At 40.2% G+C, this 27166-nt stretch overlaps 2 protein-coding genes across 2 annotated transcripts in view; one reads left to right on the top strand and one right to left on the bottom strand.

The window, feature by feature from the left end:
* Positions 1-857: 857 nt before the first annotated feature.
* On the bottom strand, positions 858-7194 carry smyd4 (SET and MYND domain containing 4). Its single transcript, XM_058626436.1, has 10 exons — positions 6976-7194; positions 6410-6554; positions 5310-5399; positions 3771-4776; positions 3419-3685; positions 2911-3104; positions 2670-2817; positions 2459-2575; positions 1598-1721; positions 858-1389 (listed from the first exon to the last, which is right to left on the bottom strand). The coding sequence occupies exons 1-10, from the start codon at positions 7107-7109 to the stop codon at positions 1266-1268; spliced, it is 2349 nt and encodes a 782-aa protein (XP_058482419.1). The 5' UTR covers positions 7110-7194; the 3' UTR covers positions 858-1265.
* A 675-nt stretch (positions 7195-7869) lies between these two features.
* The window catches only part of LOC131458749 (replication protein A 70 kDa DNA-binding subunit-like), a 30180-nt gene continuing 10883 nt past the window's right edge, over positions 7870-27166 (top strand). Inside the window, exons 1-13 of the mRNA XM_058627980.1 lie at positions 7870-8005; positions 8320-8367; positions 8979-9057; positions 9354-9462; positions 9546-9637; positions 9885-9977; positions 14884-15181; positions 16968-17070; positions 17193-17261; positions 18981-19173; positions 22789-22925; positions 23705-23853; positions 25420-25549. Of these exons, the coding sequence (XP_058483963.1) occupies positions 7973-8005; positions 8320-8367; positions 8979-9057; positions 9354-9462; positions 9546-9637; positions 9885-9977; positions 14884-15181; positions 16968-17070; positions 17193-17261; positions 18981-19173; positions 22789-22925; positions 23705-23853; positions 25420-25549 (1533 nt within the window). The 5' untranslated portion in view covers positions 7870-7972. The remainder of the gene's footprint in view (positions 8006-8319; positions 8368-8978; positions 9058-9353; positions 9463-9545; positions 9638-9884; positions 9978-14883; positions 15182-16967; positions 17071-17192; positions 17262-18980; positions 19174-22788; positions 22926-23704; positions 23854-25419; positions 25550-27166) is intronic.

Below are 27166 nucleotides of genomic sequence, written 5' to 3'. Positions count from 1 at the left end.
GGCAACCATGTTATCACTGAGACAAAAATCAGACTCTTTGATACAGTGGTTTATTAGATTTGCTCCCATAAAGACTCTTGAAATAAGAGTTGAGTATCTTGGAGAGCATGGGATGAGTGAGCACTGAAGGTTCAAGAGTCACAGTTTCTGCCGTCCAAGCATGAAATTGAATTTGTCTGTGGATAACGACGCCACCTAAAGGTCAGAGCACTCCAGTACACGTATGGACTCGCTGATTGTGTGGATTAATTAACGCGCGCAAGTCTTTAAACCAACTGATGGGGGGAAAAAAAGTTGTGACAAAAGTACATACAGTACGTCTACTTCAGTTTTGTCCAGATGTATACGTTTAATCTGCGAGCACCTGGTGGATAAGTTGCTTCACACTGCACGACCACCACTAGAGCATGAAATTGGAATTATTGACGGATACGTTCTGACACCGAGAGGTCAGAGAGCTACACCGGTGGAACTTTGGTAGCTGTGCAGGTTTACTAAAAACCACCACACTGCCGCTAAAGCGCTGGTGAAACTACTTTCATTTATACATTTCTAAAAACTAATTTTTACTCCTTGGATTTTAATACAGCGTGAGAGTTGTGTGGTCTCTGTCTGTCTTTTATTGTATTTTTAGATTTCTCAGGGTTTTATCTGATCTTATGGTTGCCTTTTATATGCTTTTAATTTATTTATTTATTGTATTTTAACTTTAACTTTCTTTATTTTACTGTTTTGTGTCTGTTATGCAGCACTTTGGTAACTTTATTGTTTTTAAAATGTGCTATACAAATAAAGTGGATTGGATTTTTATGTAAAAAGCCTAAATCGAAAGGAAAAAAAAAAGTAACACAAGAAATGATCGTTTCACAGGTTTATTCATGTTCACTGAGAACAAAAATCATACTGTAATACTATTCTGTCATGATAGATCCATGGCTCTCTAACTGTGGCATGTGTATCACCAGCTGACTCTGGTGCTACTTGAATATACTGTTCTACTGTTTATCCCAGGGTATGTGATCGGAGTTTTGATCTTAATCTAATTTCACTCCACCTGTGTCTGTGAGGAAGAGGATGATGATGAGAAAGCAGATTATTTTATTGGGAATAAATCAGCCATCCATCGCTGATTTTGCTTGGCCTGTTTACACCGTTAGTATTTTAACGTTGTCGATAACGGTGTTACTTCACGAGCTTCAATATTTTCTCACGTGGTCCTTGGTATAAAAAGAGTGGATTATATAATCAAAATAATTCTTTTAAGACTACCGTCGAAGACAGTCCTCCATGGCTTGCAGCTCTTGCAGTTCGAGGCAGTGCGGGCCACGGTGAAGGCAGAGGAGTCGTCTGACCTTGGGGATGACAGAGAGAGCTGGGCCTCTGGCACCACTGGGAGAAGGAGGAGGAGAAGAAACACAAAGATGTCAATCAAAAACAATTAAATCCTGGAAGTTTTCACTGGGTAGAGTTAAAAAAAACTGCTGTGCATCTTTTCACCTCATTACAGGAAATGACTTGGACAGCTGCACTGTGCCTACACATTTCACATCAGACGCTGAGAGGCAGACTGTTCCCACTGTCTGCACAACCTACTCACCCATTGAAGTGTAGCTGAGCTAATTTGAAGAGCTGTTGACCCAGTTCAATACTGTCATCCCCATACTGGGAGGCAATAGAGACGGCACTCCGTTCCAGATGCGAGGCAGCATTATTCCAGTCACCTACAGTTAAAAAAAACCCAAAAACAAAACAGTAAGACCACAACAAAGTCAGGATTACCCTTAAATCTGAACATTATTTTTCATCCTGAGGAGCTTCAGAATCATCCTCTCATCCCCGATTATTCTGTAGCTGACTCCTCCATGACTTCTTTACATCACATACTGTGCTTTTCTATGCTGCTCCTGCCAAAGCCACAGCAGCTTCGTCTGCAGCACACAAAGTTAATGGTCACACTGTCAAAATCCACTTCAGGTTTGAGTCTCTAACTTGTTTCTAAAAACCCTTTATTGAGTCATTTGTTGAAAACCCCGACAGTAAATGAAGGTGTCTGGAGAAAACAGAACATTTGGTGTCTGTAGCACTTGCAAATATTGTAATTAATATGTTTTAGAGACCAATTATGGTCTCTGGCTTTTACAGTTTTCCTTCACCACATTCAAACGTTGGTGGTGCAGCTTTCGAGGAGTGAGCGGGTATACAGTAGGTTCAGAGTCTTGCTCAAGGACACTTCATCACACTTCATCAAGTGTACCACAGTGCTCCCTGGTGGCAGCTTTCCAATAAGACATCTTTACTAATTCATTGAAACTTCCAATTAGGGTAAAAGATATTGATGCATTCAATAACGAATATTCCCATGGATTCAAATTCACACAGCTGTGGTTATGATAAAACATTTATTATCCCATCATATTCTTTATGTAACATCTTTAAAAAATATGCTGTTTTTTCTCACCCATTGTGGCACATGCTCTGGCCATGGCATCAGCCAGTTCCCCCTGTAGAGGGTGCGTCTCTGCAAGGATTTGTCCAGCCTGACACTGGACTTCATTCAACAGTCCCAGAGCCTCATCTGAGGGATGGCAGCGAGAGCAGCAGAATAACATGAAGGTGTGACAAAGACCAAATGATGTGGTAATAATACAGAAGTGCATACTGTTCCTCACCAGGCCTGTCTCTCTCCATGAGGTCCCCAGCTCTTTTCAGGACGACCCTGATCTCCTGCAGCCTGAGGCTCACTTCGGATGAAGACGTACGATGAGTACACGGTGACTGTGAACATATAAATGCCGCTCCTTTGTCCACACTGCTTTTCTGTAAAGCAAAAAAGAAATATTCAGCTAGACAAAGACAATCAGTCAAGTCAAGCAGAGTAAATAATAACACTTAAATCGACATTAGACACACGTTGAGAGATCCTTTGCACTTGCAACACAGGAGTCCGGATTTGCTTTGACTGACTCCAGAACCCGACTGCTGCTCTCTGCCCTCTGCCGCTTCCTCCTGGGTCACGGTGCAGGCTTTACACTGGCACAGGAAGTAGTACTGCTCCAGCAGGAGACGCTGGCGTTCTTGGGTCGCCATCCTACTGCTGTGAGGACCTGAAGGGAGGGTGATCATGGCAGCGTTATTTACATATAATGCATATTAACTGCACAGGGAATTGTTAACAGTGGTTTAATTCTATATAATCCCTTGGCATCAATATTTGCTACTTATTTATATATATATATACACTTCTTCAATAACCGTTTGTTTTTGACACAATTTTTGACGAACGAAACATTGGAATCATAATCAGAAACATTCTCTCATGGGTCTGTTGGGCCTCAAACTCCTTCACTAGTTGGTCTCACTTTAAAGAGTAATTTGAGGTTATGATTAATGCAAATACTTAACGTCATTATCTCTGTACCATAGCAGTGCAGGATCTCCTGTCCTGCAGCGATATCGCTGGCTGCTCTGACAGTTACAGCGACTCCGGGGATTGCGTCTCCGTGCTCGTCCACACTTTCACGGAGGTGTGCGGACAGATCTGACACAGAGGGATCAACGTTGGCTCCAGTGCTGAACACGAGGCTGGTGTTGGGACAGCAGGAGTGATTCAGGAGACTAAGTGTTGGGAATATTGCGGAAGCAACTCGGATTTCTCTGCTGGACCGTACTGGCGAGTTTGCTGGTCCTGTTTGAAGCAAAAAGATCAAACAGATGAGCTAGGAAATATCAAGGGTTGAGGTTTAACAGAACAGAATCTGCTTATGTGTTACCTGTATCTTTCAGCATGACAATAGCCTGTGTGTTACACCTAAGCTGCAGGACGTGCCTCAGAACTGCACTTCCCATCAGCCACAGCTCTTCGCTCTGACCTGCGTTGCCTCCCTCATCATCGCCTGATTGGCAGTTTGCCGTTGAGGCCACACTGAGGTCCCAAGATAAAGGCCCTGCCTTGCTGAGCTTGGAGGCGAGTGTTGCTACGGTAACAGCACTGAGAAAACGCAGAGCAGGGCTTTGACGATTCAGGAGGTGATGCAAGTGAAACACAGTCATGTAAGAGTCGCCGTAGTATGAGGTAGAAGGATCCAGTTGATTTGCATGACATGGATAGGTTTCACTGGACTCCTTTCTTGGCTCCGACTTTGTGCGCTCGTCTCTGATTGGCTCCCTGGCCATTTGGATGTTTTTTAACCCCGCCTTTAGTGCTACCCTCAGAGCAAGCTGTGACATCACACCCAGCACCAGCAAATCCGCTCCCAGTGGACATTCCCAGCGATGATGTTCTCCCCAGGCGTCCTGCTGACAGCCAGTTGAACAGTATCGACTGTAGCTGCACCCCTCACACGGCACAGGACTCAGTGTTTCAGTCAAGCACCTGTGGCAGCACCTGTGCTCTGTTCCCAACTCTACTGTGTCCTGTTCTCCGCTCTTCCCTCCCACCTCCTGCATCCCTGGTATGAGGACACAGCTGTACGGCCTGTCGCTCAGGATCATCTCCCCAGCTGCTATTCTCTGTGCCGCCACCAGGTGTCGACCTTTCTCCAGGCTGAAGCTAACAGAAGCTTGAGGACAAATCCAACTTGTGATATGTTCAGCAGATGGTGGTTGGCTTCTGCGTGGACCTTCATTATTTTTTAAGGCCTGACTGTTAGGATCTCCTTTTCCCTGCTGTCCACCTGACAGGTGTTTGAGACACAGTGTGCGACGGTCTGTTAGTTTGTGCACAAGGTGAGAGGGGTAGCCATTCTTCTGGGCTTTATCGATGTCATCAAGACATTCCTGAGGTAAACAGAAATACTGGAGTGTTAATAACAACAGAATCCAAATTAACATTTGACCTGTAACACGATCAAAGTCAAAGAAAGTCAAAAGGAAAACTGAACTACCAGGAAGTGGTCAATTGGTGACAGATAATCAGTGCAGGGATAAGAAAAACTGGTCTCAGCAGGTGTTCTAAAACTAAAATGATGACATGAGGGAGAGTCTAGAGAAGCAGGAACCTGAGATCCTTTACAACCTCAAACTGCCAGAGAATAACTGATAGTCCTGCATGTTCCAGATCTCCCCTCCTCGGATTTCCTCTGTCGAGACACTGTGCACTAACAGCACGTGATGGAGTGTGTCTGATTTGCGTTATTAGACTGGAAGGAAACAATTTGTGAAACAAAGCTTGGGAAAATGAAGCAATTACAAGACTGATGGGCTTGAATTACATGAGGAGAAGATGAGCCCGTTTCCACAATCTGGCAATTAAAGACAACAAGTGAGTTAATTATTATTATTTGACATCAGACCGGGAATCATTCTCTCACCTGGTAGTGCTGCAGATGGTAGAGGGCAGCGGAGCGGTTGGCGTAACACAGAGACAGCTGCTCCGAACTTTGTGGAGCAAAACATACACCCTGTCACGACAGGAGACAGAGAAACTGAGCACTCAATACACATGAATTAGGAAGAGTAGGAATGTCATATAAGCTGTAGATAATGGATGGATGGAGGAATGTCATGTTTAAAATACAGCTCCCAAAATATAGATATTAGATTTTGAATCAGGTGACACTATATATAATTATCTTGCTTCTGTATTATATGACGCAAATATTCCTACAATAAAAGTCATTAACTGCAGTGCCATCACTTAGAAACATGAATTACTTCTGTCAAGGAGATTATGCTTTGCCTGCCAGTGTTTGTTTATAACCAGCATACCAGGTAAACCAAGGTAAAAATGCATTTTGATACACTTTTCTAAGTATACTGTAGGTTATGGCTCAAGAGAAAAGACATATTACATTTTGGTGGTGATCCACATTCATGAATTTTCAAAAACAATAGCTAACCTTCCAAGATAGGGTAGTTTTTGACATGTTTGCCAGGTTTGAGATGATTAAAATTATATTTGTGCATAATACATTTAGAAAATCCTAATCACACACTCTATTGGATAATCAGAACTCAGTCTCACCCGAATTTTTGGTCTACTTTTAAATGTATTTACATAAATGTATTTGTTATTTATTTACTATCAACAAATATGTGACCTCTGATCTACTGTTATCATTACTGATTCAGCATTTGTACAACAAAATATCATGTAAAAGTAAGTAAAAGATGAACTAAGTTACCTTGGTTTTGATTTTACGGAAGCACAAGACAGTTTTTATCCATATACACTCTGAGAATAGGAACAAAAACCTACAAATGCTGGTTAGTTTAGAATATAAACATTTGTAATTATTGACTTATTCTTTTAGTGTGTGTTGGACAGGGGTTTGGGTTAGGGGGCCGGGTTTGTCTTGGATACAGGCAAGGGGGGCTTCAAGGAAAAAGGAACCACTGCTTTAGACAGTTCTCAATCATTAAGATATGTAAACAGATTTATGTTTTTCACTTTAAGGGATGCTCCTTTCACCTGTGAGTAGTGCAAAGCAGCTGCAGTGTAGTCCCTGTTCTTGAAGCTGCCGTTACCCCTCTCCCTGCAATTGGCTGCTTGCTGTGTGTCCTTCTGTACTGGGTAACTTGCAGAAAGTGAATGTAGAAAATCCAGATCATCTCGGCTGTAAAAGAGACACATGGACCATTACAAATACACAGGAAGATGTTTGATATACGACAATAGCCCATTGCATAAACTAATATAACATTAGTGGTAATTAAACATATATAGAATGTAATATAACAGCCTAAAACAAAAGCAACAGGACTTGCTTGAAGTTCAGTTGGATGAAAGGTCAAACTTCCTCAACTTAACTCAAGCAAGTCCAGTTGCCTACAGTAACTAACTCCTTATTAACACACATTTATTCTATTCCAAAACACTGGCAATAGTCAAATATTATTGGTATTGGAAAGGAGTATTATTCTCAATAGAAAACGGCCTCCGGTTTGGTTGTGGATTGAGCGATTATTACTACAACTCATTCATAGATTGATCATAGCAAGTTTTCAATAGCTGATCAGAGTTAGCTAGCTACTCACGTAGTGAGATTCAAGGCACATTTAAAAACATCATCTATTTCAGTGAGGGATGAGAAGTGCTCCTGAAACTCGGGGTCGAGTCCGGTCCACTTCTGTGAAACGTGTTCCTGCCACTGGACACTCGGAAGGTCCATAACGAAGCACAGGGAAGCCTCGCGAGCAACGAGGAATTCACTTGAATCAGTTCCACGCTGTTTTGAATCGGTGACAACAACGCTGTCAAGGTATTAACCTTATATAGAGTTTCCGGCATTGACCTTCAAAATAAAACCCGATCTGTTTATTTCAGGAAAATCAGCTGCTCTTAGTGGTGTGAATTATGTAAAATTTTTTGTAGAATAAAAGCCATTATATCCATATGAATTGTGATTCCTCAGCTGGATGATTCCTCAGATTGTGAAAAAAAATTGCATTGATGTATATAAATCATTCACTTTTATTTATAAACTAACATAAAGGTATTTGTTGGCATTATGAATCTGATGTTTTTACTATTCTAATTGCAACAGTAGTTTGTCTATATTATGTCTTACTGTAGCATTTGACCTCACCTAAAAAAGGGCCCATTCTATGGTTATGAAAACCACAACATTTTTGTTTTAATGTTTTAACTTTTATTTTTAGGGTTAGGGTTAGTTTTACATTACATTTCTGCAATTTACACAGTGGAGTTTTAAAGAGTCTTAATGATTAATTTAATTACATTAGTTTGATTGTAATTTTCTATCTCCAGTGTCATCAAAGCCTCTGTTTCTCGCCATAACATTTCAGAAAATAACATACCCTGGAATAGCTAATAGAATTTGATACCATACGCTTTTAATTTGAAGGTGTAAAAGTGCTGTGTCCGGTGTAGCTACTGACGTTGCTTTTTGTAGTTGAAGTCTCGTTTTCCTGGCATTTGTCGCGATATGTCCAGCACTTCTATTTAGGACTACGTATTTAAACAGTTCAAACTAAACGGCCTATATATTTTTATAAACTTCACCTGGTTCATATGAGTATGACACTCACACACGGGGCGGTTGAAGTATGTATAAACACTTCTGTGTCTTTGTGCTTTTTCCTTCTATTGACACAATAATGTCGACCTGGTTATACGTGTCAATGCTGCATTACTAGCTGCAGCATGCTAGCACGGTGTAAGCTAATGTTATTTAAAGAGTCAGTTGCATGCACAACTCTGACAGTTAAAAACTGTTCTCTGTATATACGGCCACTGAGTAATCAATGTTTTAATCGTTCATTCAAAATGTCACCGAGCAATGTTGTCATAGAAAGGCTTTGAAGACACTTTACCCTGGCCTCAATAACTGAAGAAATTGTCTTGTTGTTGTTGTTTAGGCCCTAGTGAAAGGCTTACCAGTATACAATCCCGTGCTGCAGCTGCTGGTGAGTAAATCTCACTTGATAACATAAATTATATTGATAAAAATATTTCACCCGAGTATGCCACAGTAATTTAACATCTTGTTACATTAGTTTAGGATTCGCTTAGGTTAAATAAAATTGTCCCCACTCCCCTTGGCTCTAGATAAAAAACACGACTTACATACTCAAAGGACCCTTTTGACATGCATCCATAAATCCAGTAAAAGGGGGAGAAATATATTTCATATTTCACAATTGAACATTTTCTTGTTGACATTTTTTGTCAAGTCAAAAATGTCTCCCTGGGGACGCAGTTGAGTGCAATGAATGAGAGACAGGTCCCTTATTTCAGTGGCATCCGTGGTTTCCCATTGATTTTGAACACTGTATCACTATGAAGGGGTTATTCTATGTTATTGATAAGTACATTTCTATTTTTGGCTCACCCAGTGTATGTCATGTTATCACAGTGATTATCATTATTCTTGACTTACACCCAGATGTTAGTATTACATGTATGTATTATTACTGCCTTGTTGTATTTTAGTCCTAGTTGTTGACTGTCCAGTACTGACATTGTAAACACTAGCTGTTTAGGTTTTAAAATTCTTTGTTCCCTCTGTATTTGACAGAATATGCGTAAACTCAACAATCCGTCAGGCACATCCAGGTACCGTCTTATGATGAGCGACGGTGAACGCTCTTTTACTTGTGAGTATCGGAAGGCGCTGATGGATCTCTGGTGTGTTGGCAGCAGAATGACAGACAGCAGACACTGGTCCAATAAAGATAGTAACATCTATCATAAAGTAGTGTTGAGAAATTGTTCATGTACCAATGACTGATAAACATGTTCTCAAAAGTACTTGAATCTATTCATTTTAAGGTGTGTTGTGTGTTAATGTGTTAGTGGGCATGTGCAGATGTGTATGCAGCCTGTTGGGATTTGCTCCTGTTTTGCTTTTTCCACTCAGGGATTAATAAAATATTCTACTTCTGATATATAGCCTTCGTGCTGGACATCCAATTAAACCATCTGGCAGAAGAGAACCTCCTGGTACCAAACTGTGTTTGTAAACTGACAAAGACCATACTTGAGACATTGAAAGATGGCAGGTTTGTGTTTCCCCTTTGTCTCCTACTCCCATAGCTGTATTAATGCTATTTTTTAATTATCTTTTTTACTTCTTGTGTTTCAGGCGAGTGTTGGTGGTGATAGGTATCGAGATTCTGCAGAAGGCTGAGGAAACTGGTGGGAAGATTGGAAATCCCACTCCATATAAAGCAGATGGTATGTTTCTTTTAGAATGCACTGTTCATGAATGAAGTTAGAAATGTACTTTACAAACAGTAGTGTTGTCAAAATAAGTTTGATTCATGTTAAAAAAGTATCAGGTTAAGTTAGTGGGGGTGTTTACTGTTAGTTGGTGTTTCAGAGATTTATCAATTTCACCATTGAAATCAGAAGGGAGTTATTATCCTTTTGTCAGCCCTATATAGAACTTTGGTGGCTCCTAAAGTTCTTCTTTCATTTTCAGATGAGACATCACAGAGTATGGACTCGGGCACTTCTGTCTCTGAAGTCTCTTCATCAACGGCCGTACCTGGACCCTCTGATACAAACAACAGCAGTGAGTGTGTCAAAAACACACTCTGCCTTTTTTTTAGATTTTTATGTTGTTGACTTCTTAGTGGCTGTTTTTTCAGGAAAATCTGATGGTTCAGCAGTATTATATTTGTAGTGAAAGGTCATCAGCAGTGAGTTTAGCTTTGCGAAAATCTCCTATTGCAAACAAATCCCCAAGCACACATGCTTATTGATTACTACACTTACATTCTAACCATTGCAGGAATATACAACATTGAAACTTTTGAAGTCCACATGCAGCAGTGCACCATTTCTGATTTTTGATAGTTTAGTTTTGATCTATGGCATATAAAACATACTTTATCATGTTGATAATTTGCATGCAACTGCATGCAAGGTAGAGATGTCATGGTAAAGACACCTGACCAAAAATAACAAAACCATTCCCACAGTAGCTTAAGATTTGTTTTTGGATATTACTTGCACTTGTCAAATAGATTCATATGGGTGAACAGATTAAATACCACTCTGTACTTAGTGGTAATTTCTGTACTGATTTATTTAAGGCTTTAAATGTATCCATGGTCAGTGGAGCCAATCCCAGCTGACACAGGATAAAAGAAGGGCTACATTATGGACAGGTCACCAGTCCATCTCAGGGCAAGCACACAGAGACGGACAACCATTCACTTTCATATGTATACCTATGGGCAATTAAGAGTGCTCCTTTTAACCTCCTTTGGAGTGTGGGAGAAAACCAGAGTTCCCCCGAGAAAGCCCACACACACACATGCAAACTCATGCAGAAAGGCCCTTGTTCCGACCGGGTCGTGGACGCTGATCTTTTTGCTGCAAGGCAACAGCACTCACCAGTACTTAGCCGTGCGGCTGGCTTTAAAGTTATGAATAATAATAATAATGTAAAGTCAGGGAAGCAAGTGGGTATCATTTTCAAGTAATAACTCATTCATACATTTATTCATATAGTACACTTAAAATAACAGGTTGATTTTTAACACAAAAGATTAGACAATGTACAAATAACAAATCAGAACAGTTACTTAATCTCAGATTGTGTCTGGATTAAAAGCATGATTAAAGAAGTAAGAGTCGAATTGGACAGACAGACTTACTGTATGTGGGACAGTATATTATTATTGCAACAGCAGAGAAAACCTTGTCACATTAAGAGCTTAACAGCTGACCTGAGTGACCCTGGAGCAGAATATGGATTTAAGAGATCAAGTGTGAGACCATTGAGAGCTTTTGAGGCAACTTGTTGAATTTTGAAATGACTTCTTTCTTTGGTTGGTTTTAAATTTAAATAATTTGAAAAACTCAAATTTTACCAACAGAGGGAGCCAAGCACCCTCTGTTTGAGAAATGCTGCTGAGTGATTTTCTGTTCTCATCATTTCCCCCCTCAGTTATATTTCACTGCAGCTGTAAGCCCCAGACCGCTGAAATGCGTAAGGTTTTGTTCTTTTCATATGTGGCTCAGAGACTACATGGAATGTTATTATTTGTATTGAATATTTTCTTTTAACCTATTGAATGTAGTCAGTCAGAGTAAATGCTAAATTTAGGTAGAACTTTATTTTTCCTCAGTTCAGGGGCATTTTTTCATATCACATTGTACAATTTTTTCATAGTCACTGCTCAGCTTTTGAAGCGTGCAACTATCTTGTTGCCCACTGGCCATCGCAGCTGATGGAGACCATAACTCACACTTTCACAGTTTTACCACCAACAAGACTTTTATTCCAGAACACAACCCCCAAATAATCGTTGGTTTTCTGCCAAGCCTGACTGGTGCCATGAATCATGCCTAAAGTAGCCTGTGTTTTATTTCAGCCTATTTTATTACCTCAGCCTTTGTTTCTTTCAGTTGTTTCATACCAGCAACTGCTCAAAGCATTGACATTGATTTTTGTTATGTGGTAGAAGCAAACGCAGTGGTCCTCTTCAGTGGAAGGTGTACACATGTGGGTGGATAATGAGTGCTTGGTATATAAGTTGTGTTAGTGCATACGTAGGTGTGTGTCCGTTTGTGTATGTGTTGTGACTGAAGGAGCTTGTGTGGGCCGATAGCTCCTCCAATTCACGTTTTCATTAATATCGGGTTGTGGACTGAATCCCCATGTAGCGTTGCATAGACAGAGGCGGGGTGGGGGACTCTGCAAAGATGAGACTCTGCATTAAATAGTTTATCAGCCTCTATCCACATTTTTATCCTTTGATCCATGCCAGAGATCCTGCCAGGTACAGAAAACCAACTGCTCTGTTTTATTGTTTTGTTGTTGCAATGGTCCTGCTTTCCCCTGTAGAGCCAAAATCAAATCTTATGCTCAAAAACTCGTGTTTTCTCCAACTGACTGCAGCTCAGTGTTTGATTATGTTCCAATATTTCTGAAAATTGGCATTTTCAGTAAGTAGATGAATTTGTTTGTATTTCTAAAATTGCTCAATGCTGCAAATCGTTGCCTGTGAGCTGTGGATGAATAGGTACAGTGCTGTGATATTGGAAGCCACAAGTTCATGCTTCCATGAGGCCTTAAGACTTTGAGAAACACACTGAATCTCCAGGAGCCTCCGTTTGGCTAATGTGGCTCATCACTTCCTACGCTCGTGTCTCTTCCCCGTGTCTTGCCTCCTGCCAGTGGGTTTGACAGAGAGCCTAGATGAAAGGAATAAATAGAGGCAGGTGCAGTATGTTTGTAATGTTCAGGCAGCAAAAGTTCTTATTTTTACAGCTGTCCATCCATCCATCTCTTCAGGTTCTCACATAGATTATCTGACCAATTACGAAACAGGTTTCCGACAAACTGTGGTTTACCTTTCAGATTGGAAGGATGTAATCAGAGAACATGTTCTTCAAGAGTCAGCAGAGTGTAGAATTGCAAATACTTGTCAACCAGGGGCAGCCCCACAACATCCAGAGCTTTAGGGTGATTCTCATTCCTCCCTGGGGCCCTGCCACTGCAGAGTTGTTTAACTACCTCAGCGACTTCAACCCCAGAGATAAGAGAGTCCGCTCTTTCAGCCTCTTACTCTGCTTCCTCTATGGAACACATGGTGGTAGGATCGAGGAGATCCTTGAGGAGTATTCCTTCCACCGTGTGACTATTTCCCCAGTTTGAGGTCAGCAGCTCACCAGTCCCAGTGTAAAGAAACACAGTGAACAGGAAGACGTTTCTCTCTTCTGATTGGTGGAACGGTTTGCCAGAATTTATTTGGCACAGACTGAATGTCATGCTCCATGGTCTCACCTAACACACCGCACCTCAAGCCCTGTGGGACTCTGGTGACTCCTGGTCACCACCAATCCCAGAGCCTCCACCAGGACGTCCCCGGAATGCGGTTGATTCTGCTGGAGGTGGGAGTTGAAGACCATCTTGACAGAGGCCTCAGCCAGATGTTCCTAGCAAACCTTCATGACACAATTATATCTACCAGTTTGATGATTCAGCATCCTTCAAACCATGCTTTGTCTGGACATTCACAAAGGACCAATTTGCAGGGGCTAATTACCCCCGACAACATAGCTCCTAGGATCATTCTCACACTCCTCGACCACGATAAGGTGTCGGTCTAAATGTTTTGAGCATTTGTAAGTTACTCTACATTAAAGAGAACCCGTCAGAATTTGAGTCAAGTTAATTATCAGAAATAACAAACAAAAGGAACAGTCTTTAAGAGTAGGAGTAAAGTCAGGGGTCATGGCACACAGTTCTGTTTCCATTTAAATATTCATCAGCAGCCGTCACTTAAAATAGACTACCTTCGAACTGCTTTGCAGATGATATTTAAATTCCAACGAGATCTGCACCCGCTGAAGTGCAGTTAAAAAAACCCAGCATTATTCATCAGTAACTGTTCTCTGCAGGTCTTTGTACTAACTGCTCTTTTTCTCTTCTGTCTCTCATGAACACAAACACACACGCATTTTGTTAATTTTCTGTTTGTACCGCTTTCTTTTTCTCTTTATGTTTGTCTGACTGACACTCTCTTACTAAATAGGCTTTGCAAACAGGGATAGTTGATTATGTTGTTGGCATTCACATTAGTAGCTTGTATTGATCTTGAGCACAAAAAATGAATAGCTTTGAAACGGCTCTGTGTCCCTCACTGCCCTCTAAAACCATGTCACCCACCCCAACCGCCTATCATCTCTCCTTCTCTTCTTTCATACAACTTGTGTGTGGCTTTTAAGGTTATTTGCCCTGTGTCTGCAGATACTGTAGCTGGTCATTCTGTTATTTTGCTCAAAAAACAATGTGATATTTCTGTTCAGCACAGGGCAGCATATGGCTATTAAGTCTCTTTCTTTCACTATGACTCAAACTAAGCAAACTAAAAAGTTTGCTAGTCCTGCTTCAGGAGCGTATTATTTACAGTTAAATTTCTGGTGTCATGGCCACGAGGCTGATATTCTGATAATGAATCCTAATAATTTTGTTCATATGACTTCAAGACAAAGGTACAGCAATTATGGGATTTATGATTAATGTTTGGCAATCTTACTCGAGAGAAAAAAAATGAATTCATTGGCACAACGGAGCTCTTCAGGGAGACTTTAACTTTTACAGGTATTTTATATTTTTGGCAGCAGCTCACTCGAGTCATCAACGGCACTGTCATAACATTACATTTGTCTGAGCGTTCAACCAAGTTTCTACCACCTACTAGCAAATCGGTCATTGCTATATGAATTGAGAATCGTCTTTGCAAATAATTTATCAGTATTAGATACTGTTTTTGATTATGACATTTTATATCCTAAAGGGTCAATATTGTATCTTGTAATTTTGTGCAATTTTCTTCTGTCATTGAGAGACATACGATGCAGGTATTTTTCCTCCGACAATAATTTACTTATCTTTCAGCGCCATTAAAATGCACTCTTGTTGGTTTAAAATAGTATTTCTCTTTGTCTTTGTTTCTGAGTAGCCCCCTATCCTCGAGGCTATGGGAGTGGATTTGGAGCGACAGCTTCGCCCATGAAGACTTCGCCCATGAAGAGTTCGCCCATGATGACTTCACCCATGAAAGCTTCGCCCATGAAGGCGTCACCCATGAAGGCGTCGCCCATGAAGACTTCGCCCATGAAGACGTCACCCATGAAGGCGTCACCCATGAAGGCGTCACCCATGAAGATGTCACCCATGAAGGTGTCACCCATGAAGACGTCACCCATGAAGACTGGTTCTGTGATTTCTATTGCTAAACTCAACCCTTACCAAACCAAGTAAGTTGAAGTTATTTTGTGTCAATGTCTGCATGTGATGTGTAACCTAAACTTCACTTCTGTGTATTTTTACCAAAATGTCAAGCACAATCTTTCCCTGTGTACATTTATTGATGATATCATTTAATGTTAAATGTTTTCTCCTCCACGTTCTTCATCTAAACTATTTCCTCTCTCACTATGCATCTATTTGTTTGCTATCCACCTCCTTACTATCATTTCCGAGAGGCACTATGGGGCATGTTTGAAAGTCTATATATGTGTTTGTGTTGGCATCTGCAACCATTCACTTTTTTTTCTTCCTCCCTTCATATTATTGTAAGTGGCTGTGTGGATGTGAGCGTGCATGTGAGTCACCCCATTTGCATGGAAATGAAATGACCAATCTTGCCTCAGAAACGGACACTTAAATGGCAGGTACTGCTGGGTCTCAATGATTTGCTGCTGAGGTTTTGATTCTGTTATTTGGCCCAGTGGGGATTTGACCAATCTCCCCTTTTTACCCGTTTCCTTTCCCTCTCACAATTTTTTTTGAACCCCTGCAGGGTTCTACTTAACTGCAGTTTTTTTCCTCCTTGCGTCTTATCATTTCATTAGGCCTAAGTCTGTGTCTCTGACCTTTTTAAGGTGGCTGTAAAAATACACAGAGCACAGTATTCCAAGATGTAGTTTTTCAGATTACTGTAAAGGTTCACTGTCAACTTGCTCTCTATATTTGGGCTCTGATAATGTGCCTTGTTTGAAATTACAAGCTGTAAAGATAACTGTGCCTGTAGGTGCTATAATAAACTGATGACTGCTCCAACTTTGATGTTGGGGAGTAGTACAGTGAGTAAAACGGATGACTTCAGCGACTGTGCTTCTGCCATGCATGTTTGTGTCAACACATTCACACACTGCATGTACGTGTCTTACACAGTGCATGTGCACATGTTTTTATTGAAAGTCCGCATGGCTTTCTCATCCCATTCTGCTAGTGTTAAGTAATAGCATGTAGAACACACTATAATTGGCTTTTGGCTGCCATAAACCTTGGTGGAGCAGTCTTATCCATACTGAGCAGGGAATGAGGTTCACTGTGGGCTGGCAGCTGCTCTCATGATAGGGGATTTAATTGCAGGCAAAGTTATGGTATGAATATCCTCCACTGCACAATTATCATTGCCGTCACAAAGCTTACTGCTGCATCAACTGGCTGTTGTAAAAACAGAAGCACATTTTAAATGCATCCAGTAGTTGGAAGAGGTACACTACCGGCGAGTTAAATCTTTAAAAATAAATCTTTTGGATTCTTGTTTTTATTTTATGAAATTTTCAGAAATAAACTCATTTTATTTATTTATTCTAATTGTTGTTTTGCACAGTGGTGTATCACGTTGGTGGCTGATGTTAGTTGAGTGGGGATGCTCATTAACTAAAGAGGGCTTTTTAAAGTTTCTCTGCAGCATTTATTTTGACCTTTAGAGAGCAGCTCTTTTTTTCCTTGCACATAACTGCGTTGGTTAAAGAAAACGTCTATACAATTATATCTAAACAAGGATATTCTCTACATTAAGTGTTTTTAGGCATTTTCATAAAAGTATTCTGCTTGAAAAGGTGAACAAGGGTTTCAATGTTGGTGTTTGGAAAGCATTTGGACAAGTTTTCTCTCTCTGAGCAAATGTGTTGCTTTTGAGGTCAAAGTGTTTAGATAAAATTAATTTAACATGTTTTTTGTTTTGTTGACCTATACTTTGTAAGTTCTCATTCAGTATTACTAATGTTGACTCTGTGTATATCGCTATAGCTGGACTATCAAAGCACGAGTCACCAACAAGTCCAATATCCGCTCCTGGAGCAACTCCAAAGGAGAGGGCAAGCTCTTCTCCTTTGAGATAGTGGATGACAGTGTGAGTACATGTGTATAGAGGTCTGAATATCTATTTGTTACACATCGTCATGTACACTTGACCATGTTTAATGTTATGCATGCAACAGAATGTTTATTTATGGAAATATGTTTGATCAACAGGGAGAAATCAGGCTCACAGCCTTCAACAAGGAAGTGGACAGGTTTTTCACTTTATTGGAGCAAGGAAAGGTGAGCATGTGCCACTGACCTGTAACCAGGTCAAGTTCACGCAAAATTATATTTTTCAATGTGTTGCACATTACCCAAGATGCAAATGCTGCGTGTAAATGTTTTCTATTTTCTACCAATTATGTAAGGAACTCAAGTCATCAACTTTAGTATACGACTGTATATCTAAAGACTGATGAATTCACAATCAACTTGCAGATAAATCAGAGTCAAATTTCCATTCTGTGTACACACTGTGCTACAAACACCTGAATTAGTTGTCAGATGTGGTCTATAAAACCCTACAAAATCCTCCCATGCCTGCCGGACTTCTGGTCACTGTATGACTGTATCATGTGAAATATTAAAAGAAAGATTTGGGGCTTTTTCTGTTTTTACACAATACTCGCGTTCGTAATCCGAGAGAATTAGTCACCATAATCTTTCCTGCTCCTTTTTATACTGGCCATTAAGTAACAGTTCACGACTACATCATAAGAAGTACTGTCATCACACCATGAAGGGAATAAGTAGCAGCCTTCAACTCTCACAATGTGCATGGACGTGTACAGTGAATATTGCATTCAGGTAGACTTAAAAAGCGCTAACCGCTAATACGAATCTTGAATGCAGAATTTTTTAATAGGATCATCTTTCAGCAAGAGGACCTGTTGAACACCATTATGTCTACAGCATCTGCTTTGTGGTCCCTTTTTTTAATAAATGCAGTGCCTACTAGCTCAAGCTGCTCTTGCATAACTGATGGTGACACTGACCTACGATCTTGCTTCAGGGCTGCTAACCCAAAACTGAAGTTCATGCAGTCTTAAAAGTATAATTCACAATTTGAAACGCTTATTAATACTAGTAAGGACTCAAAGTTGTTCCTTATATTAGATATCACTGTATATTACATTTGAGTAGTTAAATAGCACCACTAATAGATCGAAGGTAATGTTAAATGTAAGACGATTTATATATAGAGGGAGGGATAGAGTTGCCACCAGTCAGCAGCAGTCTCAGGGCAATGCCCTCAGTGCATGCTCTTTGCATATGTTCCCATATTGATGCATTTGGAGCAGTTAGAACACATGCGGGTGCTCTTGCTCAACTCAATCCGGTCGGTAGAGCTTAATAACTCAATTAACCCTGGCCATCATTTTGCTAGTCGCACAGACTTAGGTATCAGTTACTGGCAGGGACTCCCAACACAGCCCCCGATCCAATTTGTGCCCTCTGCTCTCCAAAGATAAATAAAGGGATGAATCTGTCTTCCCTCTGTGTTCTAAGCGTTGACAGACTAGTGAGTGGGTGTGACCGGCTCTGAGTGGCCAGCATGCTTATCACGTTAGTTTCATGCTTCTGTCTTTGTGTGGGATGAAAAAGAGAAGTCAGGGAAAGAGATCAGGTCACACAAACAAACTCGGAGGCTGAGAGATTGGATAATGTATTGAGCTGGGAAACCAAATGAAGACGTGTACTGTCTAGCAAACTTGCCCACAGCAGCTTCTTATTTTCTGGTGAATTAGAGAAGTGATGGGGCTGATATGAAGCCACATCTTAGCTGGACCTCAAGTGTTTTCCATTTCTATTAAGAGGTGTTTGTAGAAGAAGAAGAATTTCCTTGGCAGGATCAATAAAGTATTTGTCCATTTTGAACAGTTGCCTCACATTTACTGGAAATACGCAGCTTGATTAAGTCTATTTTTACGAAGCACCATATTTATTTGTTCCTTGTAGGTGTACTACATCTCCAAAGCTACGGTGAAGATCGCCAACAAACAGTTCAACAAACTGAAGCATGACTATGAGATTACCCTCCATGCTCATTCCTCCATTGTGTTGTGTGATGACAGTCAAGGTGTCCCCACACTGCACTTTGACTTTGTGCCCATTGCGGAGCTGGAAAACAAAGAGAAAGACACCATCCTTGGTAAGAGATGTTGCATTGAGATTCATTTAATTATGTATTTTCTTTACCCGGAGACCAGTAAAAGAACAGGTGAGTAAGCAGGTAGAGCTTTTATTTTTAATTATTTTTGAGTAATGGTGTTACTGACAGAAATGTGTTACTGCCAAATGTGAAATGTATGAAAGTCATAAATGGAAGTGCACAAATTGGGCGAGATATTTAATACATTCTTTTGGCTGCTGTGTTTGTAGGTTGTCCAATTAGGTGGAAAAGAAAGCTTATGATGATGCCTAAAGTTATGCCTTAAGTGATTCCTATGACTGATGTCAGTAAAGAATTGTCTGGCTAGAACACATTGGGCCTCATTTAAAGAGATCCTTAAGCGATTAGGAGTTTAGATTTTTGAAGTGTGATTACATGAGGTACTGAAACATAGTCAGTACTTGCTGCACTGTACCACCCACACATGAAATGCACATGTGACAGGTAGGCACATCCTCACTTCCAAACGGGACATAAGGCAGAAAACATTCCAGAGAAGGTTCACATAATCAATTTGAAGCCACTTCAAGTGTATGCTTAAGAATATGTTGCCATAGACTTGAAAGTCTTGTGCCCCCATGAGCCAAAAACACAACAAACATGTTCATTCATCTGTCTCAGTGCAAGTAAAAGCAACACATCAGTCATACAATGAAAACAAAATGGAACTATTTTTTTTTCTTTTGTCAACCAACTGATAGCTGTTTTCATAAGATTTGACATTTGGCATCATTGTGCCCCTAAAATTATACCTGTAATTCAGTGTAAAGTAGCTTACTTTCTCTGCCTAAGAGTGATAAGGTGTCATTCTCAAAATATTACTTTCACCCCACATACCTGAAATTTGTCAGGAAATAGAAAAACATTTTTTTAGTCTATTTAGAGGTTGGAGAATGTGAAACAGTCAGAAGATATAAATAAAAGAGCTGTCATTGACGTCATCACAGCTGCTCTGCACCGTGATGGCACTGAAATAAAGCAGTGATTTTTGTGACATAAAGTCAAAGACTAAAACAAAGTGGGCCATGACTAATATAGGAGGGAATTATTTAGCTATTAGATTAGAAGAGAATATTACAGCAATGTGAATGATATACAGGTTGGACAGGTGCAGTGGAGGACTATACTCGCCAACAACCTGCATGAAGATGGCAACTACTGAACTCAGTTAGTTTGTATTCTAATCCCCTTAAACAACGATGGCCTTGTAATAGTGAGCACATTGTTAAGTCTGGTGAACTTTGGTAGAAAAGTGTCAGATTATCTGTGCATGACAACAATAGGATGGCTAAATATGACTTTGTCTTATACCAATATCAAAGCCTAGAATACCCTTGGTATCAATATCAGTCCTTTTACCTCTTTAAATAAGTTCTCTCATCCCACCAAGTCATTTAGCCATTTCAAAAACATTATGCTCCAACTGAGTAACAAATATTTTCCTCACATAAAAGGAGAAATGGATGAGCTTAACTGTTAACTTATCTTAGCTTAACTGTTTTTTGTTTTTGTTTTCCCCCTTTTTCAAGCTTAAAACAAATGCACACAGCTGACATGATCACTGTCCTGCTCGCATGTTGGTGGTGCACATCTCGTTCTACAGCCTATGCTTTGTGAAGCCCGATTACGTGATAATTAGGGTTTAAAGATAACATTGGATTTGACTTTGTCCGATATCAGATCAAATCATTTTCAACAGTATTAGACCGATAGTGAGTATCAGATTGACTCATTCCAAGATGACAGGATTGTCAGTTGTTAGTATTTAAAGCTGTGAATTATCGGATGGACCATCTTTCAATTAAGTAAACCTAAGCAATTTAATTTAAATTACTATTAGATGGGCACCTGCCAGTCACTCATGAAACCGAAGTGTGGAAGGATACATTATGACAAGGTGAGAGGGAAGGTTAATTCAGATATACAGAAAAAGAGGTTAATGGGAATTCTTATGGGAATTATCACAACTACAGATAAAGAGGCATGTCCCAGTGAGGTTCAAGCAAGTGATATGACTTCAATTTTTGAATCTGCTTTTGGTCCTTTTACTGAAAGACAAACTGTTGTCTGTAGTGCCAAGTATATGGTAAAACTGAAACGGGCATTTTTTACACAAAATATTGTTTGGATGCAGAATTATTGCCCTTTGGACGACGTCTTTGGGTTGGAACAATTACTTCTGTTCTCACGACACCTATCAGCACAGGTCCATATGTTGCATCACTCGTCCAGATGTGATATTTGAACTGCACTGTAGTTAAGTGCCTTTACTGCATTGCGTCAGCAAAACACAACAGCAACAACTGGAAGGCAAGCAGGGTTATTGATTCTTTAAAGTGTTTGAGAAGAACTTAATGGTCGTAAAGAAAATAACCTAGTCCAACCTTCTGAGATTAGACTATTGTTGGTTTATATCTGAGCAGTAATATTGCACAATTAAATTAGTGTAAGCATTGGGTAGCACAAGCCAGCCCAGTAGCAAACTACTCAGTTAAGGGATGCACTCAGCAGTTTACCTGCAGGAGTGTGTTAACATTGGTCTCAGAAGGGCAGCAGTACACGTCCTGTGCATCATCTGTTGTCTCACCCTCTCTCCACTTCCGCTCTCTCACTGCGCCTCTGTTAAATAGGGGATTATAACATGGTAATGAGAACTGTCGGCCTGTTTCTGTGGTGATAATGGAGTTCAGAGGTGGGTGACATCGTTTCAATCATAATGGAATTAAGCAGCGCTGAGAAAGCACAGACAAGAGCGCAATGGAGGAACAGGGGGAGGGGGGTTTAGAGAAAGGTTAGTGGAGGTGGCAGACGGGAGGATGAAGCTCAGAGAATCACTCGTTCCAGAAGTCTGTTCTATAATTCTGCCCAGTCATATTATATAATGTGTGGGCAGTAGTCTTAGATGATCAACAGGAATTTGTTTACCACAATAGTGATGTTTCTGAGGTAAGAAAGAAGACTGCAGTCGCTAAAAACCCCAATAATACAATGCACAATTTAAAATACTGAAATCCACTTTGCAGATGCTTGAAACAAATGCTTTTGTGTTTTTCCTCTAATTCTCCATGTGAGTGAATGTGTATTTGTTTGCCTTGTTTTCAGAAACCATCTAAAAACCTAATTTGTTGTTGGTCCTTCACAGATAACATTTACTTGCCCTGTTAAGTTTTTATTATTAGTCATGGAGGGCCACCTCAGTGATGACTGCTCTTTAGAGCAGTCATCCTGAATGATGTGGTTAGGCCTTGAGCATGACAGAAAACATGAATGAAGAATGAGTTTGTTTGTTTGTTATGATTTGTGAATATGGGCCTGGATGTTAGCCAGCCTTTTATGACATTTGTCAGTCTGATGCGACTTGGCAATATCAGAGCAATGTCATCTCTGCTGGTTTGGATCTTTACTGCTTACAATGCAATAACAATTTACATAATGTAGTGAATATCCAGAGGGCCCTTTTTACACTTCGTGCCAAGGCTCTGTTCACATATTGCACCATTGCCTCCTTTTTCTTATGTCTCAGTAGCCATATTTGTCTCCCTATATTCACAAGCTATCTATAGATGGAAATATAATGGTTCTCTCTGCCTATAGATATTATCGGTGTGTGTAAGAGTGCAGAGGATGTATCCAAAATCACCACTAAGACCAGCAGAGAAGTTTCCAAGAGGGCCATCAGCCTGATAGACACAACTGAAACAGTGGTGACAGTCACACTGTGGGGAGAGGAGGTAATAACTGTAATCCCCTGTCTCTCTCTGTCTCTCTCTCCTTCTCTCTTTCTCTCTTTTTGTTTATCCAAGGGTGATGTTTAATATTAAAACATATGGTGCCAACTCTAATGAATCATATGTTTATGATGTTATGATGGTGTCCATGTGGGCGTGTATCCCTGTCAGTGCACACCACGTGACTCTGTGTGCTCTTGCATGCCGAGCATTTTTGACTGAGTTTACTGGGCTGTAAAATTTGGATCATTCAAATCCATTCCTTTGACCTTTAGTAGGGTTTTGGATCACATTCCCTGGTTTGATACAGAAGGCTAAATATCTCTTAAATGTTCATGAAATGGCAGTATTTTTTTCTCTAAGGTCATTGAATGTGCAAGAGTTTAATCCCTCCTCATTGCCAAGATCTAAAAATTACTTTCAAATGAATTTGAAGTGAGTCCAATTATCAAAGCAAACTACACAAACCACATTTTACTTTCCAGCCTGCAGACTCAGACTGAGCATACAATAACATAGCTAAATGGTAGATTGTCTGCTTATATGAATTACTTGCCAATATTAATGATCAATCAAAGCGTTTTACGCTGCAAGACACATTCGCAGATACAAACATTCATACAACACTTGAAAATGGGACATTTGGTGCTCTGTGTTTCACTCAAGAAAACCACCGACCTTCAGCTTAGTTGACGACCCACTCTACCTCCTGAGCCACAGACATCCACTTCTATCATCAGTTGCTCTCTTACTGTAACACTGTTTTTTTCCCCTCTCTCAAGGCAGAGAAGTTTAATTGCACAAGGGAGCCTGTGGTTGCCATTAAAGGAGCTCGCTTGTCAGATTTTGGAGGCATATCTCTCTCTACTTTGTTCAGCTCAACAGTCATGGTCAACCCAGACATACCAGAGGCTTTCAGATTGAGGGCCTGGTGAGTCACACTAACTCATACATTGAATTGTCTATAGTTTTTCAGCTGGCATGTACATTGTTTTGTATTTTGTTTTGTTTTTTTCTTCCGGGCTTCTCCCTCCCAGGGTTTGCCACAGTGGATCAAACAAAAAACAACTTAAATGCTAAACACAGAACCTTTTCAAACAAAAAACCCACAAATTAATAAACTTTGTAAAAGCCTTGATGAACACTTGCCAGGACCCCGGTGGCATGTGCGTCATCAGTCTTAGCAGGACTCGAGACAGGATGTAGACAGGATTGGATAGCGGGAATAACAGAACAGCGGAACAGGCATATTTCTGGATTCTAGCTCTGTGCTGGTACTGTACAACATGTACAGAAAGATGAGCATACAGCGAGCTGCATCAAAATGGATTCCAGTTACTGTGAAGGGATTTTGAATTATGACTCATACACTCATTAAGTTCCCCATGTCTGGCCACCCCTGAAATATAAATGGGGCTTTTTATTCTGTGTGTACATAAGGCTTCAGAGTACATACGTCTTCTTGTGTATCACACTACTAATTTTAAGCCAAAATTGCATCAAACAGCATGCTCCCGACATCATTTAGACTACAGCAAATGAAGGGGAAAGGGATTTGGGACCTATGGGCCTGCGTGTCATGGTAAATCTTTGAGAATGCAATGTAAATAAATGACAATGAATGTTATTGATAAAAAAAAATTGTGTTTAACAGTCCTTTTTAGCATGTAGATTTGCACTCTACAAAGAGTGCAAATCAGTCTGACCCCCATGGTGATGTGTTTCTTTGTGGGTTTTGTTTTGACTGGGCTGTTGCTAATTGAAGGAAAGTGATGAATTTGGATGATGCCTTGATTGGATTGTTCTGCTCACCGGGAATGTAGAGCAGGAGTCACACTGATACATTAAGATGCTAAAGGGCATATTAAAGAGGTAGATAAATGAATAGATGGAGTGGGTAGACAAAAACACAAATGGGTTGGTTTTGTTCCTCTTCTAGTCCCCCAGTGTACATGGCCTGAAATAAATTTGAGGACCGATTGATGTATGAATGCGTGTAGATAGCAGTCAGTGTGTCAGATAAGAGATGACAGAATGCAGATGCAGTGGCTGGAAATCAGTTCAGTCACAGCTGAGGAGGGTCTCTTTCGATAGCAAAGCAAATACAGCGTTAACGACGCAATGCTCCCTCAGAGGAGATATCAAAGTGTGTTAATACAATATTTTCACAAACACATATACACCTCCTTTTGCAAGCACCTTTTCCCCCAGACTTGTTCATTTATGAATAAGATTAATGGCATTTTATCTCTAATATAGCACCTTGGTATACGTGGTTCATTAGGTGAGCGTACCTTCGTGGTAAAATGCACTGCAGCAGTCTGTCCTTTCTTAATGTTTTCTTTCATTCTCTCTCCTTACACTCTAATGTATGACATATTTCACACAAAGTGCTGTACATTCATAAGCAAGGAAACATATGTGTGTATGTTGAGCATGTTTGTTCATACCTTTATCATTATTATTATTATTTGTGCTCTATACATTTATTGTCAAGGTACGACCAGGAAGGCTATGCTGTTGAGAGCCAGTCCCTGACATACACAGGGTCAGCGAGCAGCGCATCGAGGATAAACTGGAAAACACTGAGTGATGTAAAGAATGAACAGATGGGACAAGAGGAGAAGGTACAGTGCACACAGACCTACTTACTTGCATGTATTCCATAAATATATGTTCATATGCAGTACATACGTACAACAGGGAAATTATCTTTTTAAAAAAGGAGGTCTGTATTAATAAGTGCACCTAAATGCAAAAGCAACATAGAAGGACTGGTTCACCAAAACCAAAAAAAAAATACCAGAGATAAAATGGTGAGCAAGGAAACACATTGCTGGAAACAGATTGGTCCGTGAGTCAGTAAGTCCGTCTGTCATGCATGCAGCTGGCTACTGTTTGAAAAGGAAAGAAAAAGAACCCTACAACAGATGGTATAATGTCAACATAACTACTGTGCAACAGACAGTTTGATTCCTCCGAATGTTTTCACGTTGTTAGAAAAGCAGGGTAAACACTGGGTTTCGGTGTCAGTCTGTCATCATGAAAGGTTTAAGACACACAGCAGCAAATCCATCACTTTGACGTTTTTGACTTGTTTCTCTTTCTTACTCTTACTACCCCCATTGCTATGGCTTATGTTTTATGTAGCAGCACATATTTGCTATATTAACTGCTTGTGGAATTGAACAAAATTTTGAAAATCAGAGATCAGACTGGAAGTCTCTTATTATCTTAGTATCAAAGAAAATTGTACGCGTACAGACATGGATTTACCGATCTATAAAACTGACACCTCCTCAGAGTCAGGCTTCCATTCACGGCGGCATGTTGCAATGACTTTGTAGACTCGAGTTGTGGTTTTGTGGTCTTGTTTTAGCCCTGTGTGTGTGGTGGATAGTGATGCGCACATATTTAGCAGCATTGAATGAAGTACCATATGTGACTGGGGTAGCATATGGAAGCCCTCATGCCAGTTCAAGGAGTTTCTTCTCAGAGAATTATAATTTTTTTCCACTAAAGCCTGGTATGTGCCTTTCATAAAATGTTGGGTTTATTTTCAATTAGTCACCGTCATTCCACACAATAAGAAGTCAAGCATCAATGTCATTTGAAAATTTCTATTTATGTTTCTATTTATGTTTTGGAGATGTTGAAGCCTACAGGGCATAACATTACCAGAGGGGAAGTAGCACAGTCTGAGAACATGGGAGAGAGAGAAGGTGTACACAGGCCAAGCAGAGACACTTAAACTTCCTGTCACTTACAAAGCTACAGTGAAAGATGGAAGGAAAAAAGACCTCAGGAAGAAAATGGGGGAAAAGGGAGAGCGCGTGGTGATAAATAGAGCCGAGTGAAAAGGGATCTTAAGAAAAGGAATGCAAATAGGAACAGTTAGCTGGCAGAATGGAGGAAAAGAGTTGAAAGGTTATTGTGGATATAATTTAAGCTCAGATTTTTCCATCATTTTTTCTGTTTTTGTCTGTCATATTCCCATTGTTTTTTCCTCTTTTCTTTCTCTGCCTTGCATACCCCGAACCATTTCTGTAATTGAAGGGCTCTAAGGTGGATGTCTATCACATACTCTGAGGCACTGCCTTGGAAATCCAAATCATTAGCTTATACTTTTAAGCAATCTGATTTGTTCCTCTACCTTTTCTCCACCGTGTGCCACATGTGTGAGACGCTGTGTGAGTGTGTGAATGTGAGTGTACAAGTCATTCCTAATTAATGAAACGGTGTGT

Source organism: Solea solea, chromosome 4, assembly GCF_958295425.1.
Source record: "Solea solea chromosome 4, fSolSol10.1, whole genome shotgun sequence".
NCBI classification, from domain to species: domain Eukaryota; kingdom Metazoa; phylum Chordata; class Actinopteri; order Pleuronectiformes; family Soleidae; genus Solea; species Solea solea.
The sequence above is the reverse complement of the archived record's forward strand: the minus strand, read 5'-3'. Positions and strand labels throughout refer to the sequence as shown.